Below are 19,954 nucleotides of genomic sequence, written 5' to 3' on the forward strand. Positions count from 1 at the left end.
GAACCCAGAACACCTGGAGGAAACCCAATGTGGAAAGTCCACACAGACAGTCGCCGGAGGCTGGAATCGAACCCGGGTCCCTGGCGCTAACCACTGAGCCACCATACCAGCCTTTTCCAATGCCTGTACAGTTCTCTAAGGGGGGTGTGGATAGTGTGAAGTGATCACAGACAGAGGGGCTGGCCCCTGTATTTCTGTGATATACACATACTCTCCTGCAATAGCCCCCCATCCCGTCACCTGGGTGGAAATAGTCCAGCCACCCCATCCCGCTTCCCTCAGGAATATCACACCGAACAACAGCTCAGAAAGCTCCGGACCTAAAGCTGAGTGAAGGATTTACACGGATTGTGTCCCTGCTGGCTGGGGAAGCAGGATTCAGATCACAGCGCCAGGCCACTGGCTAGCAGAGCACAACTGATGAGCCGAATGGCCCAATTCCATTCTGACGTCTTATATGCGAGCGAGTGAAGCTTCTCGTTCTCCGGGGAATATCTAACTAGCTTCCCAGAAATCACGTCAGAGGCCAGGCTCAGGCAGGTTAATCTTCCCAGCGCTGTTCCCACTTTGCCCTGTCACTCCAGTGTCCCGAGGCCAGGCCCCACCTGACTGGGAACGGGTACCCTGCATCCCCCCCCACCCAATTACAGCACCATCTCCGGTTTCACCCTCCCCTCCCCCGCCACTTCTCATTCCCACTCACTCAGATTCAGAATCAGACCACCAGAGCGAGGGTCCTCCCTACCTGAAGAGGGCAGTATCCATGTAGCAGGAATTGCAGTGCCCCTGAATCCCACGCATCCGGCCCTCGAGGACCCGCACTGCCTCCTCATTCCTCGGGGGAGGGGTAACAATGGGGACCACGCTGCTCTCCGGGTTCCCTGGGGGAAGGGGGGGTTGGAAAGGATCTGTTGTGTAACACTCTCACTTGTCTAAAGGCTACAGCATCACAAGTGAATATCTAAATATTTTTAAATATTAGAAGGGTTTCTGACTAAAACAGAGTCATAGAGATGTACAGCATGGAAACAGACCCTTCGGTCCAATCCTTCCATGCCGACCAGATATCCCAACCCAATCTAGTCCCACCTGCCAGCACCCAGCCCATATCCCTCCAAACCCTTCCTATTCATATACCCATCACGTACCACCCTCTATGTGAAAAAGTTGCCCCTTAGGTCCCTTTCATACCTTTCCCCTCTCACCCTAAACTTGTGCCCTCTAGTTCTAGACTCCCCCAACCCAGGGAAAAAAAAAATTGTCTATTTATCCTATCCATGCCCCTCATGATTTTACAAGGTCACTGCTCAGCCTCCGATGCTCCAGGGAAAACATCCCCAGCCTTTCAGCCTCTCCTGGTAGCTCAAATCCTCCAACCCTGGCAACATTCTTTTAAATCTTCTCTGAACCCTTTCAAATTTCACAACATCTTTCGGAAGGAGACCAGAACTGCATGCAATGTTCCAACAGTGGCCTAACTAATGTGCTGTACAGCCGCAGCATGACCTCCCAACTCCTGTACTCAATACTCTGACCAATAAAGGAAAGCATACCAAACGCCTTCTTCACTATCCTATCTACCTGCGACTCCACTTTCAAGGAGCTATGGACCTGCACTCCAAGGTCTCTTTGTTCAGCAACACTCCCTAGGACCTTACCATTAAGTGTATAAGTCCTGCTAAGATTTGCTTTCCCAAAATGCAGCACCTCGCATTTATCTGAATTATACTCCATCTGCCACTTCTCAGCCCATTGGCCCATCTGGTCAAGATCCTGTTGTAATCTGAGGTAACCCTCTTCGCTGTCGACTACACCTCCAATTTTGGTGTCATCAGCAAACTTACTAACTATACCTCTTATGCTCACATCCAAATCATTTATATAATGAATGAAAAGTAGTAGATCCAGCACCGATCCTTGTGGCACCCCACTGGTCACAAGCCTCCAGTCTGAAAAAAAAACAACCCTCCCCCACCACCCTCTCTGTCTTCTACCTCTGAGCCAGTCCCTCTCGAAATGGCAAGTTCTTCCTGTATTCCACGAGATCTAACCTTACTCACCAGTCTCCCATGAGGAACGTTGTCGAATGCCTTACCGAGTCTATTTAGAACACGTCTACCATTCTCTTTTTAGTCAGCAACTTCCAAATTCTCACTATCCTCTGGGTGATATTTCTCCTCATAGTCTTCTACCTCTTAGCTTAAGTCTCTGCTTCCTGACTATTAAACTTTTTAATAATGGAAGACATGCCTTGCTATCCCACTGTATCTACACCTCTCATATTCTTAAACAAAGAAAATTACAGCATAGGAACAGGCCCTTCGGCCCTCCAAGCCTGCGCTGATCCAGATCCTCTTTCTAAACCGGCCGCTAATTTTCTCAGGGTCTGTCTAGATATATCTTAAATGACGCTTTTGTTCCTGTCCCTACCACCTCTGCTGGCAACGCGTTCCAGGCACCCACCAGCCTTTGCGCAAATGCCTTGCCACACATACCTCCCCATAACCTTTCCCCTCTCACCTTCAACTCGTGACCCCTAGTAGTGGAGTCCCCCCACTCTGGGGAAAAACTTCTTGCTATCCACCCGATCTATACCTCCCATGGTTTTGTAGACCTCAATCAGGACCCCCTTCAACTTCCGTCTCTCTAATGAGAATAATCCTAATCCAGCAAACCTCTCTTCATAGCTAACACCCTCCATACCAGGCAACATCCTGGTGAACCTCCTCTGCACCCTCTCCAAAGCATCCACATCCTTTTGGAAATGTAGCCACCAGACCTATACACAGTATTCCAAATGTGGCTGAACCAAGGTCCTATACAACTGGAACACCTCAGAGTCACAGAGATGTACAGCACGGAAACAGACCCTTCGGTCCAACCCTTCCATGCCGACAAGATATCCCAACCCAATCTAGTCCCACCTGCCAGCACCTGGCCCATATCCCACCAAACCCTTCCTATTCATATACCCATCCAGATGCCTTTTAAATGTTGCAATTGTACCAGTCTCCACCACTTCCTCTGGCAGCTCATTCCATACATGTATCACCCTCTGCGTGAAAAAGTTGCCCCTTAGGTCTCTTTTATATCTTTCCCCTCTCACCCTAAACCCATGCCCTATCAGGGGTTGATCAATTCAGTTAGCTGGACAGCAGACTGGTACTAACAACACAGGTTCAAGTCCCACACTGGCTGAGGTCACCATGGAGGCCCCACCTTCTGCAACCCACGCCTTATCTTTACCGGATCTGTCTGCCCTGCTACTGTCAGGGATTCAGGGACAAGTCCTACTATTCATTAAGTAATCTCTTAGCCCTTCCCAACTGTATTAACTCATACTTTTCCAGGTTGAATTTTCTGTTTGCCTCCCTGACTACTCCCCTGCAATTTAAGGCTATTCTCCTCACTGTTTACCACTTTCCTGATCATACCCTCTACAGTTAAAGTTCCTATCATTAACATATGGAAGCTGAGTTAGGCCATTCAGCCCATCAAGTCTGCTCCACCATTCATGGCCCCTTTTGATAATCCTCAATTCCACTTTCCTGATTTTTCCCTAAAATCCTTCAATCCGATTTGGATTAAAATGGAGCCTTGAATGTGCTCAGCGAGCCACCTCCTCTCCCCTTGGAGTGACTCTGAATTGTCACTTTGGGTCACCTGCTACTTAGAGGAGCACAATGGGAAGGTATGGGAGAGGGGCAGGGGGAGATGTCAAGTCAGGAACATGTCTTACAGCTCTGCCCCGGATCTTGGGAGTTCTCCGAGGTGATGAGGAGAGACTGGAAACGGGTGTCCGGCCGACAGGATTCCAATCGGACAAAGATCCCTCTTTTCGGAGCGCAATGGAAATACCGGCGTCCCTTCCAGGTCCCGTCGGACAGCCCTCGGTCTTCATCCTGTCACAGATGTGGAAAGTAATTCCAAACAGGAATTACACGGGATGTGCAAAGTGACCGCAAGAAGTGAGGAGTGTGGATTAAGAATGACCATGGACAGGAGGAAGATAATGTAATAAACCCAGACCTGTCTGTCTGTCTGTCTCGAGAGGAGGTGTAAATAGAAGTAAATGGACAAATCCCAGGACACAGGAAACATCTACTTTAGGCAGATTATCCCGATGATCGGAGTGCGAGATTCCAGAGTGACTCAGAATGGGACCAAAACAAAAAAGCTGAGTTGTCAAAGCTAAACATCAGGACAATTTGCAAGAGTGCCAAATTTCTAACAATCACAACAATTTGTACCAGAGGAGAAAAGGGTGCTAACTGGCAGGCAAGTCAATCCTTATTGATAAAACACTTCAGCAATGTCTCTCACTCTGAGCCAGGTTCAAAGTCAGTATGGCCAATAGGTCAGACCTGCTCCATCGGATCCAATGAAGGGCCTGATAAAGCAAGGCACTGCATTTTGTCCTCAACGTTAAACACCTCGGAGACACAGGACAACAGATAGGGAGACTACTGATGTGCTCATTGCGCCAGGGACACAGGATGATGCCTGTGGCCTACACACAGGGAGACGAAGGACGGAGTGATGGAAATGGTTGAGAAGAAAGGTACAATACATTGACCATTACAGCAGGTTGTAAGGCGTCACTTACCGCTGCTGTGGTGTTTCATGTTTATGGGATGCCTCCCCAGTTGATGGTCTTCACAGAGAGGAACACAGGATCGTAGACAGAGACAATATCCCAATGTTTCTCACAGCGTAGGGAGTGGGGAGTGAAGGGTGCAAGTCAGAGGGGGAGATACTCAAAGATACAATGAGAAGCTCAGGCAGAAGGGGAGGTATGAAGGAGGTTTACAGGAGGTGGGGGAGGGGGACATGCTGGAGACAGTCACTCATCTCCACAGAATCGGGCTAGTGCCAATCCTCCGCTTACCAGCTCGACACCAGCGATTTCCCCCACCATCTCAGGGAGGTAACCCATCCACCGGATCACTCCAGTCATCAGCTGACCTTTGCCCATGTCGATTTGTACGACGGAGCTAACTCCCAGGAAGTGCGCCGACCGGCTCCCTCCGTTTTCCAGGGGCACTCGTGTGAAACCCCCGTCCACCAAGAGCTCACCATCTCTGGCTAGACAGCAAGAAAACAGAAAAGCCATCAAATTCCCGAATCAAGTTGACTCCCCTCGGTACAGAGTCTAGGGCTAGAGGACATCATCTCAGTGTAAGGGATCGTTTCAAAGAGCAACAAGGAGGACTCCGAGGGGACTGAAATCGGTGGAATTTGTTACCACAGAGGACTGTCAAGGCTGGGCCATTTGGCATGTTCAAGGCCGAGGTAGAGGTTTTTTTAAACTAGTAAGGGGAATCAAAAGGTTAGAGGGAAGAGGGAGGCGAGTGGATTTGAGGAATAACAGATCAGCCATGATCTCACTGAATGGTGGAGCAGACTCGATGGGGTGAATGGCCCACTTCTGCCCCTATGTTTCATCAAGAAGCCCATTATGCAGGCAATGGGATACTTCCGAAGTGTGGATAGAGTTCTGGAGCAAATCGACTGCAGTGGACCCTGGATACCAATGTTCAGGGAACACCGGGCACACACTGTCCCTGGGCACAGACCACAGCAAGAGCTCGAAGTGGGGAACTACACGTGCCAGACCTTTGACTCTCTCCTACCCTGACCCAGCCCAGGCCAGGCCCAAAGCCTTGGCTTCCCACCCTCTCCGCACAGAGACTTACGGGCACAGGGGTGCATTTTGCCGGCAGGTCGAAGCAGATCTTCTCTTATGACGGAAGACAGCGGTACCGTCAATGGCATCTTCAGTTCCTCTCCCTTCACCTGGTCCTATCACAGAGTGAGACAACCCTCAGATTTAGCCTCCAGACCCTTTCGCTTCAGCAAACCCAAAATGGCGAGTAAAAAAAAAACACGAGTGTACCAGAGGGGAGACGTAACAGTCTGCAATGGCTTCCAGGGACAGTGTGAGGAAAATCAGCACAGCAAGCTCCCACCAGCTGGAAGTTCAGACAATGGTGGCAGGAGTGTTGGCCATGCTCTGGGAAAGGGGTAAACTGGACTATGGTTTATCACCGAAAGATGACAGCCACCACAGCTCTGGTACCACACCGTGGGACGGATAGCTAGAGGTTTGGGGGCCCAGCAGTGGGATTTGAACTCACGACCTTCCGAGTCAATGCGACTGGGCTAACCATGGAGCCAAAACTGAGGGGGGGGCAACAGGACGAGGCAGTCATGGTCAGCTGAACCCCTCCGTCAGAGGGAGGTCAGACATCACTGGGTCAGGAAATGAGGAGTGGAAGGGCCTGGGATTTACACAGCACCTCTGAGCAATCGCAGGATTCGCTTTCCCTGTGGGTGTGGGATAGTTCCTCGTGTTTACGAGATTATTCCCGGTCACTTTCAGAAGCCTGGTCAATGGTGGAGAGGTCGCATGAACCAATCACCCCCATCCCAGAGTAAGGCCAGGGCCAACCTGGGCTGATGGAAGACTGTCGCCATGGTTTCCGAGGGGATGGGGGCCCACTCACCGACTCAAAGTTGACCAGCACGGCTGAGCCTCTGTCGATGACATCGATCACCACCCCCCTTTCCGCCCTCTCCTCCATGTAGACGACCACTCGGTCACCGGGACCGACTGGGTGATCCCTCGGTGGATCCTCCGCCTTCCCGTCTACCGGGCCCACGCACTGTCCCGCCTCTCCGATGCTCCTGCGCTGCCTGACTTTGTTGAACGGCACAAAGATGCCGTGACTTCTCTTGCACTGGAAGTATTGCTTCCCGCCAAACGTTCCATCATTTTTCCCATCCTCTTCCACTTCCACCTGGCACAGGAGAGGTTTCAAACACAGGAGGAGAGGGAGGGGGTGAGAATGGTAAAGTGTGGGGTGGGGATAGTGGGGGCAACTTTTCCACGCAAACTTATGGAATGAGCTGCCAGAGGAAGTGGTGGAGGCTGGTACAAATACAGCATTTAAAAGGCATTTGGGTGGGTATATGAATAGGAAGGGTTTGGAGGGATATGGGCCAAGTGCTGGCAGGTGGGACTAGATTGGGTTGGGATATCTGGTCGGCATGGATGGGTTGGACCGAAGGGTCTACGTCCATGTTGTACATCTCTATGACTCTGGGAGCAATTGGGCAAGGAATGGAAACAGTGGGTTGACAGATGGAAGGGTTAAAACCCCATCCTCCAGGTTTGATTCAGTACCCAGTGTATAAGGGAAGAGGAGTCAACTCCAGGAGCCAGTCAAAGACTGAAGCCTCTTCCCTTTAGTCAAGGGTTTGGCATGGGTTATTTGGAGAATGAGATACCTGGATGTGAGATACATTCTGGAATCTATCGAGGGGTTCAGGGAGGTGGAAGGCTGGTATATATAGAATAACAAATACACAGGAGTGATTCACAAACAAATCTAATCAAAGGGATTTGGGTGATTTATATATCAATACTGGGGACAGTATCTAATTGAAGGATTTAAAAGTGACTTAAATACAAAATAACAGATACCCAGGAGTGAATTACTGCCTGGAATCTAATGCAGGGGGGTTGCTTATATAGAATAACAGATACCTTGCCATAAATACCATCAGATACAGGAGGAGAATTGGCCATTCAATCTATCAACTCTGCTCTGCTATTTCAAGATGGCTGTTAGGTTTCTCAACCTATTTTCCTGCCTTGACCCTGTAACCCTTGATCCCCTCACTATCTACCTCTGTCTGAAATACATTCAATGACTTGGCCTCCACAGCCCTCTGCAGCAATGAGTTCCACAGATTCAGCATCCCTGGGCTGGAACATTCCTCATCTCAGTTCTAAAAGGTTGTCCCTTCCCTGAGGCTGTGCCCTCAGGTCCTACTCTCTCCTACTTGTGGAAACATCTTCTCCATGTCCTCTCTATCCAGCTTACTCTGTATTCTGTAAGTTTCAATCTGAAACGCCCCCTCATCCTTCTAAACTCCAAGTATAGACTAGGAGTCTTCAACGGTTCCTCACATGGCAACTCCTTCATCCCAGGATCATTTTTGTAAACCCCCTCAAAGACCAGCACATCCTTCCTTAGATACAGGGTCCAAAACTGCTCACAATATTCCAAACGCAGTCTGACCACAGCCTTATACATCCTCAGCAGTACAAGCTCTTGTATTCTAGCCCTCTCGAAATGAATGCTAACATTGGATTTGCCTTCCTAATTTCGATGTTAACCTGGAGAAAATCCTAAACCAGGACTCCCAAGTTCCTTTGTACTCCAACCCTCGCTACCTTCTTGTAAATCTTTTCTGAGCCCTTTCAAGTTTCATAATATCCTTTCGATAGGCAGGTGACCAGATTTGCACATAATATTCCAAAAGTGGCCTAACCAATGTCTTCCACAGCCTCAACATGACCTCCCAACTCCTGTACTCAATGCTCTGACCAATAAAGGAAAGCATACCAAAAGCCTTTTCACTATCCTATCTACCTGCGATTCCACTTTCAAGGAACTATGAACCTGCACTCCAAGGTCTCTTTGTTCAGCAACACTCCCTAGGACCTTACCACTAAATATATAAGTCCTGCCCTGATTTGCTCTTCCAAAATGCAGCACTTCACATTTATCTAAATTAAACTCCATCTGCCACTCCTCGGTCCATTGGCCCATCTGATCAAGATCCCGTTGTACTCCGAGGTAACCTTCTTCGCTGTCCACTATCTAATCGATGGTTCAGGATGGTTTATGTATAGAATAACAGATACTTGGCAGTGAGTTACAGACTGGAATCTACTCAAGGAATTCAGGATGGTTTATATACAGAATACACGAGAGCGAGTTTATAGACTGAAATAAAATGAGGGATTTTGGGGAGGTTACTGACTGGAATCTAATCCAGAAGGGTGGTTCCTATAGAATAACAGAGCGAGTTACAGACTGGAATCTAATTGAGAGGAGTGATTTATAAATAGAATGACCGATACCATGCCATAAGTACCATAAGATACAGGAGGAGAATCGGCAATTCAACCATGTGGGCGGCACGGTAGCATTCGTGGGCGGCACGGTGGCACAGTGGTTAGCACTGCTGCCTCACAGCGCCTGAGACCCGGGTTCAATTCCCACCTCAGGCGACTGACTGTGTGGAGTTTGCACGTTCTCCCCGTGTCTGCGTGGGTTTCCTCCGGGTGCTCCGGTTTCCTCCCACAGTCCAAAGATGTGCAGGGTCAGGTGAATTGGCCATGCTAAATTGCCCGTAGTGTTAGGTAAGGGGTAAATGTAGGGACATGCGCTTCAGTGGGTCGATGTGGACTTGTTGGGTCGAAGGGCCTGTTTCCACACTGTAATGTAATCTATGAATCTAATTGAAGGGTTTGTATGTAGAATAACAGATAACCGGGAGTGAGTTACAGACTGGAATCGAATCGAAGGATTGGGGGTGGGTTCGACCTTCAATGAAGCCTACCTGTAACTCTATTCCGAAGAATGTTCCAGAAAGCTTCGCACTGTCACAGATGCTTCCGATGTAAGCGATGACTCCAGGCAGCGAGAGGGATTTGTAGTCGACAGTGACGGGATCGTGGACATGGAGCTGCTGTGCGCTTTGCAGAGCTGTCTTCTCCAGGTAGAGGTTTAGGCGCTGGGCCGAGGGACTGACTGCCTGTAGAAAGCCAGCCTCCTGCTCAGTGAGCAGGCGCAGACTGGCCACCTCCAGGGTAAGGTACACATCCGCCTCCACCAGATGGAACTTGGCTCTGCGGCCCAGCTCCGCAGCCTCATTCTGCAGGTAGTCGGCCTCTGGAATGATGGCGATGTTGCCAGCAGGAAAGACCCGGCTCTGAATGGACAGGTCCTCTACCAGAATGAAGTAGCAATATTTCGTCTCTTTCTTACCAGACGAGGGCATTGTTGCCAATCACACCCTGGAGGATGGGGAGGGAACGGGAAGGAGAAATGACAGAATCATCACTGTGCTGAGCAAGGCCGTTCTGCCCATCACATCTGCACTGGCTCTCCACATCAGCAATTCACCGACTGTTACTCCTTATGTCGGGCAAGAGCCCTTCATGTCGATTTTCCTGCTCCTCCAGACGCCGCCTGACCTACCGTGCTTTTCCAGCACCACTCTGATCTTGATCTCCAGCATCTGCAGTGCTCACTTCAGCCTTTTTAAATAATGGCCTATTTCTCGTTGGAATATCTCGAGTGAATCTGCCCCCTCCACGTTCTCAGGCTGTGCATTCCAAGCCCCAAAAACTCGCTATATGAAAATGGTTTCTCCTCATCTCCCTTTGACTCACTTTGCCGCATACATTTTGTAAAACCTGTGCTCTCTCATCCTCCATCTGTCCTGGAGTGGGAGCAGTCTCTCCCTATCTGTCCACCCCCTCATGATTCTGAGCACATCCTGTCTAACCTCCTCCTCTCCTAACATCACCAATCCGCCTTCTGAGCTGACATGCCTCAGGTTAATCCTTGCTATATGGGCTCTCAACATCCTTAGTCACTCAAAAGTAGACACAATACTCCAGCTGAGGTCTAACACATGTCTGATACAAGGCCATAAGAACTAGGAGGAGTAGGCCGCCTAGCCCTTTGAGCCCACTCCACCACTCAATAACATCATGGCTGAACTTTTTGTGGACTCAGATCCACTTACCCGCACTTTCACTGTAACTGTTAATTCCTTCACTGTTCAAAAAAAAAATCTAGCTTAGAAGAGGTTCCTTCTCAGTTCAGTCCTAAAATCTACTCCCCCTAATCTTGAGGCCATGCCCTCTTGTCCTAGTCTCACCTTAGATTACTTACAGTGTGGAAACAGGCCCAACAAGTCCACACCGACCCTCCCAAGAGCAACCCACCCAGACCCATTCCCCTACATTTACCCCTTCACCTAACACTACGGGCAATTTAGCACGGCCAATTCACCTAACCTGCACATTTGTTTTGGACAGTGGGAGGAAACCGGAGCAGCTGGAGGAAACCCACGCAGACACGGGGAGAATGTGTAAACTCCACACAGACAATTGCCCGAGGCAGGAATTGAACCCAGGTCTCTGGCGCTGTGAGGCAGCAGTGCTAACCACTGTGCCACCGTGCCGCCCATACCACCTACCAGTGGAAACATCCTATTTCGATTTTATCGATTCCCTTCATTATTTTATATGTTTCTATAAGATTCCTCCTCATTCTTCTAAATTCTAATGAATATAATCCCAGTCTACTCAGCCTCTCCTCATAAGCCAACCCCCTCAACTCCAGAATCAACCCAGTGAACCTCCTCTGCACCCCCTCCAGTGCCAGGAAATTCTTTCCCAAGTAAGGAGATTAAAACTGCACACAGTACTCCAGGTGTGGCCTCACCAGCATCTTGTACAGCTGCAACATAAACCTCCCTGCTTTTAAACTCAATCCCTTTAGCAATGAAGGACAAAATTCCATTTGCCTTCCTAGTTACCTGTTGTACCTGCAGACCAACCTTCTGTGCTTCATGCACAAGGACACCCAGGTCCCTCTGCAAATTAGCACGCTGCAACTTGTTATCATTCAAGCAATAATCTATTTTGCTGTTACTCCTACCAAAATATATGACTTCACCATTTATTAACATTGTATTCCATCTGCCAGACCTTTGCCCACTCACGCAATGTATCTATGTTCCCCTGCACACATTGCTCTGCCACTCACCTTAATGTACGGTGTCAAAGTTTGCAGGTGAGACTTTATCCCCAACTCCAAATCCATGTAAGTTGTGAATAATTGCAGTCCCAACACTGATCCTTGGGGCACACCACTAGTCACTGATTGCCAGCCAAAATAGCACTCATTTATCCCCACTCTTTGCTTCCTGTCAGTCAACCATTCCTCTATCCACGCTAATACTCTACCCCTAACACCATGCATCCTGATCTCATGCAGCAGCCTCACGTGCAACACCTTGTCAAAAGGCCTTTTGGAAATCTAGGTACACCACATCCACTGGATCCCCATTGTCCACCTTGCTTGAAACGTCTTCATAGAATTCCAAAAGATTTGTGAAGCAGGACCTGCCCTTCATGAACCCACGCTGTGTCTGTACAATGGGACAATTTCTTTGGAGATGCCCTGCTATTTTTTCGTTGATAATAGACTTCCCCACGACAGATGTTAAGCTAACTGGTCTGTAATTCACCATCTTTTTTTCTACCTCCCTTTTTTAACAGTGGTGTCACATTTGCTGTTTTCCAATCTGCTGGGACTGTCCCAGAGTCCAGCGAATTTTGGAAAATTACCACCAGTGCACCGTCTCTTTCTCCCGCCATCTCTTTTAGTATCCTGGGACACATTCCATCAGGGGCAGGAGACTGGTCTATCCTTAGCTCCATTAGCTTGCCCAACACTACCTCTTGCATACTAATGATTGTTTTTAGGTCCTCACCTACCGTTGTCTCTTTGTCACTCCCTGGCATGTTAACAGTATCCTCCACTGTGAAGATCGATGCAAAATACCTGGTCAATGCCTCAGCCACTTCATCATATTCCCATAACGAAGCACCCCTTCTCATCCTCTAACGGACCAACATTTACTTTATTCACTCTTCTTCGTTTTATATATTTATAGAAACTTTTGCGATCTGTCTTTATATTTTGTGATAGAGTATGAGAAAAAACTCTTACTTTTAATCCCTCTTTTTGTGGCTTTCTGTTGATCTTTAAAGTTTTCCCAATCTTCTAGATTCCTGCTGTTTTTGGCCACTTTGTCTGCCTTCTCTTTCACTTTGATAGCCTGCCTTATTTCCTTAGACACCAACGGCAGGTTATCCCTCCCCTTCCTGTCCTTCCTTCTCACAGGAATATCCTTTCGCTGAGCACTTTAAAAAATTGCTTTGATGGTCCTCCACTGCTCATCAAGAGTCCCACCATAAAGTTTCTGTTTCCAGTCTACTTTAGCCAGGTCCTCCCTCATTCTGTCATAGTCCCCCTTTATTCAAGCACAGGACCCTGGGATTGGATTTTATCTTCACACCATCCAGGTGTATCTTAAACTCCACCGTACTGGGATCACTCCTTCCAAGAGGATCCCTGACTATGAGGTCATTAATTATTCCGGTCTCATTACACAGGACCGGATCTAGGATAGCCTGCTATCTCGCTGGATCCATTACCTGTTGGCCAAGAAAACTATTGCAGACATACTGAACGATCTCCTCCTCAAGGCTGCCCTGACCGAGCTAGTTCAACCAATCGACATGTTGATTAAACGTCTCCATGATAATAGCCTTACCAATTTTACAGGCATTAGTTACTTCTTGGTTTATTGCCTGTCCCAATGTGATGTTGTTATTTGATGGCCTATAGACTACACCTATCAGTGATCGTTTTACTACTTGGAATTACTAATTTCCACCCAAATGGATTCAACCAAAGTCAGCCCCATGCTCTTGTACTCAATGGTCCTATTAATAAAGCCTGAGATAGTGTCTGCTTTATTCACTGCTCTCTTACCACCTTAAATGACTAACGCACGTATACACCCATGTCCCTCTGCTCCTGCATTCCTGTGAAACTAGTGCACTTTATATTGTACCGTCTCTCTGTCATCTTCCTACCAACATCCTGAGGGTTAGCATTGACCAGAAACTGAACTGGACTCACCACATAAACAGAGTGGCTACAAGAGCAGGTCAGAGGCTAGGAATACTGTAGTGAGTAACTCACCTCTTGACTCCCCATCATCTCCGAGGCACAAGTCAGGGTTGTGATAGAATATTCCCCACTTGCCTGGATGGGTGCAACTCCAACAACACGCAAGAAGCTTGACACTATTCAGGAAAAAGTAGCCCACTTGATTGGCACCACATTCACAAACATCCACTCTCTTCACCACTGACGCTCAGTAGCAGCAGTCGGTACTGTCTACAGGAAGCACCTCAGAAATTCACCAAAAATCCTCAGACAGCACTTTCCAAACCCATGACCACTTCCATCTCGAAGGACATATCACAATTCCTTCACTGTCGCTGTGTCAAAATCCTGGAATTCCCTCCCCAAGGGCATTGTGGGCCAACCTACAGCAGGTGGACTGTGGCAGTTCAAGAAGGCAGCTCACCCCACCTTCTTAAGGAGGCAACTAGGGAACTGAAGCAGCTTCTGACATTTTCCTCTATTACAAAAGGTGCTATATGAATGTAGGTGGTTGTTGCGGCTGCAATGGGCCACTTGTAAACAGTTAAGGCTTCAGTCAGTCAGAGTATTATCCAGCTGTAAAAATAGAAAGTGCTGATGCAGTACAAGAGCTCAATCAGCCTCACAGAGAGTGTTTTAGTGGTTCAGGGTGGGAGCCTCTCTCTAATTGAGTGTTCTGCATCCTTCTTGCTGCCATGTGGTGATACTGAGACCTAAACTATAACAGCACGTTGGGGACTGTCAGATACCAGCGACCAGGAGCAATGACATACTCCTTCTCAAACCCAAGCACATGTAATTAGGTCAGATTTGATAAACACTCAAGGGAAATTATTTGACCAAACACCACAGGGTTGTAGACGTTCACATCATCAAGATGGCAGCACAGCAGGGCTCCTGTGCCAGATGGCGGCCATGAGGAATCCCAGCGGTGAGGGGACACCTCTTTACCTATCCAGGCCGGGCAAGGGACCTGGCACTGGAATTGGCAGCTGCTACATCAGCTGAGGTGTGCCCAGCGGGGTAAGATGGCGCCTGAGGATTGGGGACTTTGTTGTCAGTTGGGTCTGGCGGCAGCGGATGAAGGGTCTCACGGCAATACCGCGGAGATGGGCCCAGCGGCAAGAGACACGGTTCTGACACTGGCACAAGCGGCGAGGCAGAGACGGAGGAGAATCAGCCCAATGGCACCCAAAGTGTGGGCACCTCGACGTTGGTTGGTGTAGACGGCAGCACAGACATCAGTAATGATGATGAGCTGACTGATGGACTCTCTCTTACAGTTTTTGTTAATCCTTAGAACTATTCAAAATGGCGCTGGGCAGACTAGGCCGACACTCCCAGTGCAGTTCTGAGGGGCAGAGTCCAAGGCGCCATCTTTATGCTAAAACATTAAATGTGAGGCCCAGTCAGGAGTCACATAGGGCCTCTTCTGTGTTGTGTGCCTTCAGCCCATCAAGTCTACACCCACCTATCTACATTAGTCCCCCCTTCCTGCACTAGGCCCTTAGCCTTGAACGTTAAGGCATTTTGAGATTTTTATTTTAATTCATCCACGGGATAAAGGCCTCACTGGCTGGGCCAGTCTTTGTTGCCAATCCTTAACTGAGAGTTGAGTATCAACCACATTGCTGTGGGTCTGGAGTCACATGGAGGCCAGACCAGGTAAGGATGGCAGTTTCCTTCCCTGAAGGACATTAGCGACATTAGGGCTTTTGCAGCAATTGGCAACAGATTCATAGAACATAGAACAGTACAGCACAGTACAAGCCCTTCGGCCCTCAATGTTGTGCCGGCCTTATATCCTACTCTAAGGTCAGACTGACCTACATACCCTTCATTGTCCTATCTTCCACGTGCTTATCCAAGAGTCACTTAAATGTCCCTAATGTATCTGACTCTACTCCCACTGCTGGCAGTGCATTCCACACACTCACCACTCTCTGTGTAAAGAACCTTCCTCGGATTACCTTAAAATTATGCCCCCTCATGAGAGACATTTCCACCCTGGGAAAAAGTCTCTGTTTAGAACATAGATGGTCATCATTAGAGTCTTAATTTCAGATTTTTATTAAATTCCAATTCCGCCATCTGCTGCAGTGGGATTCAGCCCTGGATCCTCACACCGTTCTCTGGATTAATAGCCTAGCGATAATACCACTAGGCCATGGCCTCACGTAGTGCCCATCCAAATACATTTTAAAGGTTGTGAGGTTTCCTGCCTCAACTTCTCTCCCAGGCCATGCATTCCCAATTCCCACAACACCCTCTGGGTGGAAACAGTTTTCCTCATAATCCACTCTAAACCCCTTGCCTTTCACTTTAAAAAAGTTATGCCTTATTCAGCTTCTCTTCATCACTGAAATGCTCCTATCCCAGGCAATACCCTGGTGAACCTCCTCTGCACTCCCTGCAGTACAGTCACATCCTTCAGAGAGCGTAGGGACCAGAGCAGCACACCCTGCTCCAGCTGTGGCCTAACCAAAGGGAGCACAGAGAGGATCCCACAGAACAGTGCTGAAAAAAAACAAGAGCAATCTCCTGGCAAATACAAAAAGCATCTGGTCATGATCAGGGTACCTTTACTCTTGAAACTTGCTGGGCCAAATTTGGCCACAAGTCACACAGCACCAGGTTATAGTCCAATAGGTTTATTTGAAATCACAAGCTTTCAGAGCACTGCCCATTCCGAAGGAGCACAGAGACATACAGCACAGAAACAGACCCTGCCAACCAGATATCCCAACCTAATCTAGTCCCATTTACCAGCACTTGGCCCATATCCCTCTAAACCCTATTCATATACCCATCCAGATGCCTTTTAAATGTTGCAATTGTACCAGCCTCCATCACTTCTTCTGGCAGCTCATTCCATACACGTACCACCCTCTGCATGAAAAAGTTGCCCCATAGATCCCTTTTAAATCTTTCCCCTCTCACCCTAAATCTATGCCCTCTAGCTCTGGACTTCCCCCATCCTGGGGAAAGGTCCTTGTCTATTTACCTTATCCATGCCCCTCATGATTTTATAAGCTTCGATAAGATCACCTCTCAGTGCCTGATGCTCCAGGAAAAACAGCCCTAGCCTGTTCAGCCTCTCACTATAGCAGTCCGAAAGCTTGTGATTTCATATAAACCTGATGCACTATAGCCTGCTGTTGTCTGACTTCTGGCATTGTCCAACACCAGCATCTCCACATTATGCAGAATTTGGCAGGTTTTACACATTGCAAGAGTAATTACACTTACAACAACAAAAACAACAACTGACTGGTCCTTGGGGCCATCTGGAAGTGAAAGGCGCTACATTAATGCAACTCCGTTCAGTGTAATAAAAAGGTTAAATACAAGCACCTGGAATCACATGGTGCCCCTTGCTGGCTCTTTGCAACATCTATTATAAAATTCCCTCTGTCATTGCTGGAATTTTAAAAGAAAAGATTAACTAAGCGCCCCTTTACTTTTGTAGAAATAGCTCCTAGATTTACACAACCTGCTGTCTTTCAGACAGACAATCTAGTCCAAGCCACGGACTTCGATCAATTCCTACATCCCACACAGGTTCAAAGATCTGAAACGGAACTGAAAGTAACATTGAATTTTTGAATCTGGTTTGACTTGCCCAGAGTAGGGCTGAACTCGGCGTTTTAACTAGCTTTCTCCCTGCACACAGATGCTGTCAACCCTTACTGAGAGTTTGCAGGGATTTAATGTTCTCATTCGCGGCGAGATGAGCTGTTTAAACGCTGTTTACGGGAAACAAAAACATTGGTGCATTTACCTGGTCCAGGGGCTCAGCTGCTCCTCAATGTTTCACTTCAGCTTCTGTGATACAATGTATCCCTCTTGGATACTGCAGGGAGGGACTGACTCAGTCCTAATGCTGCTGAAACCACTCTTCCTGCTTCAGAGCTTTTCTCTTTCTCTTTCTCTCTCTCTCCTGCAGTTTACTTGCTGCTTCCGCCTTTTGAAGGGATTTAAAACACAGAATGTTTCCTGGTCTAGGGTAAACATGGTGCCCATCATCTCCCTCTGGAGGTCGGAGGTTCAAACACCTGCTGGGAGCACTAACCTACCCTAAACCAGCCCAGATCCATCAGACACCAGGCCAGAACCGTCATTAACCAGGCCAGAACCATCATAAACCATTCTAAACCAGCCCAGATCCATCATAAACCAGGCCAGAACCATCATAAACCCGGCCAGAACCATCGTAAACCATTCTAAACCAGCCCAGATCCATCATTAACCAGGCCAGAACCATCATAAACCATCCTAAACCAGCCCAGATCCATCAGAAACCAAGACAGAACCATCGTAAACCATCCTAAACCAGGCCAGAACCATCATAAACCAACCTAAACCAGCCCAGATCCATCAGAAATCAAGACAGACCCATCAGAAACCAACCTAAACCAGGCCAGAACCATCATAAACCATTCTAAACCAGCCCAGATCCATCATAAACCAGGCCAGAACCATCATAAACCCGGCCAGAACCATCATAAACCATTCTAAACCAGCCCAGATCCATCATAAACCAGGCCAGAACCATCATAAACCATCCTAAACCAGCCCAGATCCATCAGAAACCAAGACAGATCCATCAGAAACCAACCTAACCAGGCCAGAACCATCATAAACCAGGCCAGAACCATCATAAACCATTCTAAACCACCCAGATCCATCAGAAATCAGGCCTGAACCATCGTAAACCATCCTAAACCAGCCCAGATCCATCAGAAATCAGGCCAGAACCATCGTAAACCATCCTAAACCAGCCCAGATCCATCAGAAATCAGGCCAGAACCATCCATTCTAAACCAGCCTAGATCCATCGGAAACCAGGCCAGAACCATCGTAAACCATCCTAAACCAGGCCAGAACCATCATAAACCAACCTAAACCAGCCCAGTTCCAACAGAAAGCATCCTAAACCAGCCCAGAACCATTATAAACCAACCTAAACCAGCCCAGATCCACCATAAGCCAGGCCAGAATCATCATAAACCAACTTAAACCTTACCACCCGTCGCCTGGAAGAAGAATGCCTCATCTTCCACCTTGGGACCCTCCAACCACATGGGATCAATGTGGATGTCACCAATTTCCCCTCCCCCCATCTTATCCCAGATCCAACCTTCCAACTTGGCAGTGCCCTGTTGAATTGTCCCACCTGTCCATCTTCCTTCTTACCTATCTGCTCCACCCTCCTCTCCAACCTATCACCTACCTCATCTTCATCTACCTATCGCACGCTCAGCTACCTTCCCCCCCCGCCCCAAACCCCTCCCATTTATCTCTCAGCCCCCTTAGGCCACAAGCCTCATCCCTGATGAAGGGCGTTTGCTTCCTGCTCCTCGGAAGCTTCCCCTGGCCTGCTGTGCTTTTCCAGCATCACACTCTTCAACATGGACCAATGTACAGTGAAAAGCTTTGTTTACGAGCAGCACAGGCAGATCATAGTCAGCAAGAATGGACAGATCATAAGGTGAAAACTAGACAGAGTCACAGAGGATACACTGCACAGCGTGTGCGCTCAGCAAGATCAACATTAACAAGATCAGCATCATTTGAGGTTAGAGAGTCCATTCATCAGTCTAATAATGACCAGGAAGAAGCTGTTCCTGAACCTGCTGGTGTGTCTGATGGAAAAGACTGTAGGAGATTATTACTGGGGTGGGAGGGGTCTTTGATGATGTTGGCAGCCTCTCCGTGGCAGTGAGCTGTGTGAATGGAGTCCATGGATAGGAGGTTGGCTTCAGTGATGGTCTGGGCTGTAGTTTCCTGTGGTCCTGGGCAGAGCAGTTGCCATACCAGGCAATCATGAAGGTGACGGGGTTAGATGAAAGGGAGATGGGAAGCAGCCCACTGGATCATCAACATCGACCTGGACCATTGGGCTGAATAGGATTAGATTAGATTACATTACAGTGTGGAAACAGGCCCTTTCGGCCAACAAGTCCACACCGACCCGCCGAAGCGCAACCCACCCATACCCCTATATTTACCCATTCCCTAACACTACGGGGAATTTAACATGGTCAATTCACCTGACCTGCACATCTTTGGATTGTGGGAGGAAACCGCAGCACCCGGAGGAAACCCACGCAGACACGGGGAGAATGTGCAAACTCCACACAGTCAGTCGCCTGAGGCGGGAATTGAACCCGGGTCTCAGGCGCTGTGAGGCAGCTGTGCTAACCACTGTGCCACTGTGCCGCCCACACGGCCTGTTAATTTGCTGTAAATTCTCTGCAATTCTGTGTAAAATTCCTAAAAACAAATACACAAGACAGATGCTCCTCTGAATAAGGAGGCCTTGTATTTATATCATG

General features: G+C 48.3%; 1 protein-coding gene across 1 annotated transcript in view; it reads right to left on the reverse strand.

The window, feature by feature from the left end:
- The window catches only part of LOC122550337 (ubiquitin carboxyl-terminal hydrolase CYLD-like), an 86,851-nt gene that overhangs the window by 54,732 nt on the left and 12,165 nt on the right, over window positions 1–19,954 (reverse strand). Inside the window, exons 5-10 of the mRNA XM_043691064.1 lie at window positions 9,418–9,874; window positions 6,507–6,800; window positions 5,697–5,802; window positions 4,889–5,085; window positions 3,740–3,902; window positions 746–881 (exon numbers count right to left, since the gene is read on the reverse strand). Of these exons, the coding sequence (XP_043546999.1) occupies window positions 746–881; window positions 3,740–3,902; window positions 4,889–5,085; window positions 5,697–5,802; window positions 6,507–6,800; window positions 9,418–9,858 (1,337 nt within the window). The 5' untranslated portion in view covers window positions 9,859–9,874. The remainder of the gene's footprint in view (window positions 1–745; window positions 882–3,739; window positions 3,903–4,888; window positions 5,086–5,696; window positions 5,803–6,506; window positions 6,801–9,417; window positions 9,875–19,954) is intronic.

This window comes from Chiloscyllium plagiosum, chromosome 5 (genome assembly GCF_004010195.1).
Source record: "Chiloscyllium plagiosum isolate BGI_BamShark_2017 chromosome 5, ASM401019v2, whole genome shotgun sequence".
Classification (NCBI taxonomy): Eukaryota; Metazoa; Chordata; class Chondrichthyes; order Orectolobiformes; family Hemiscylliidae; genus Chiloscyllium; species Chiloscyllium plagiosum.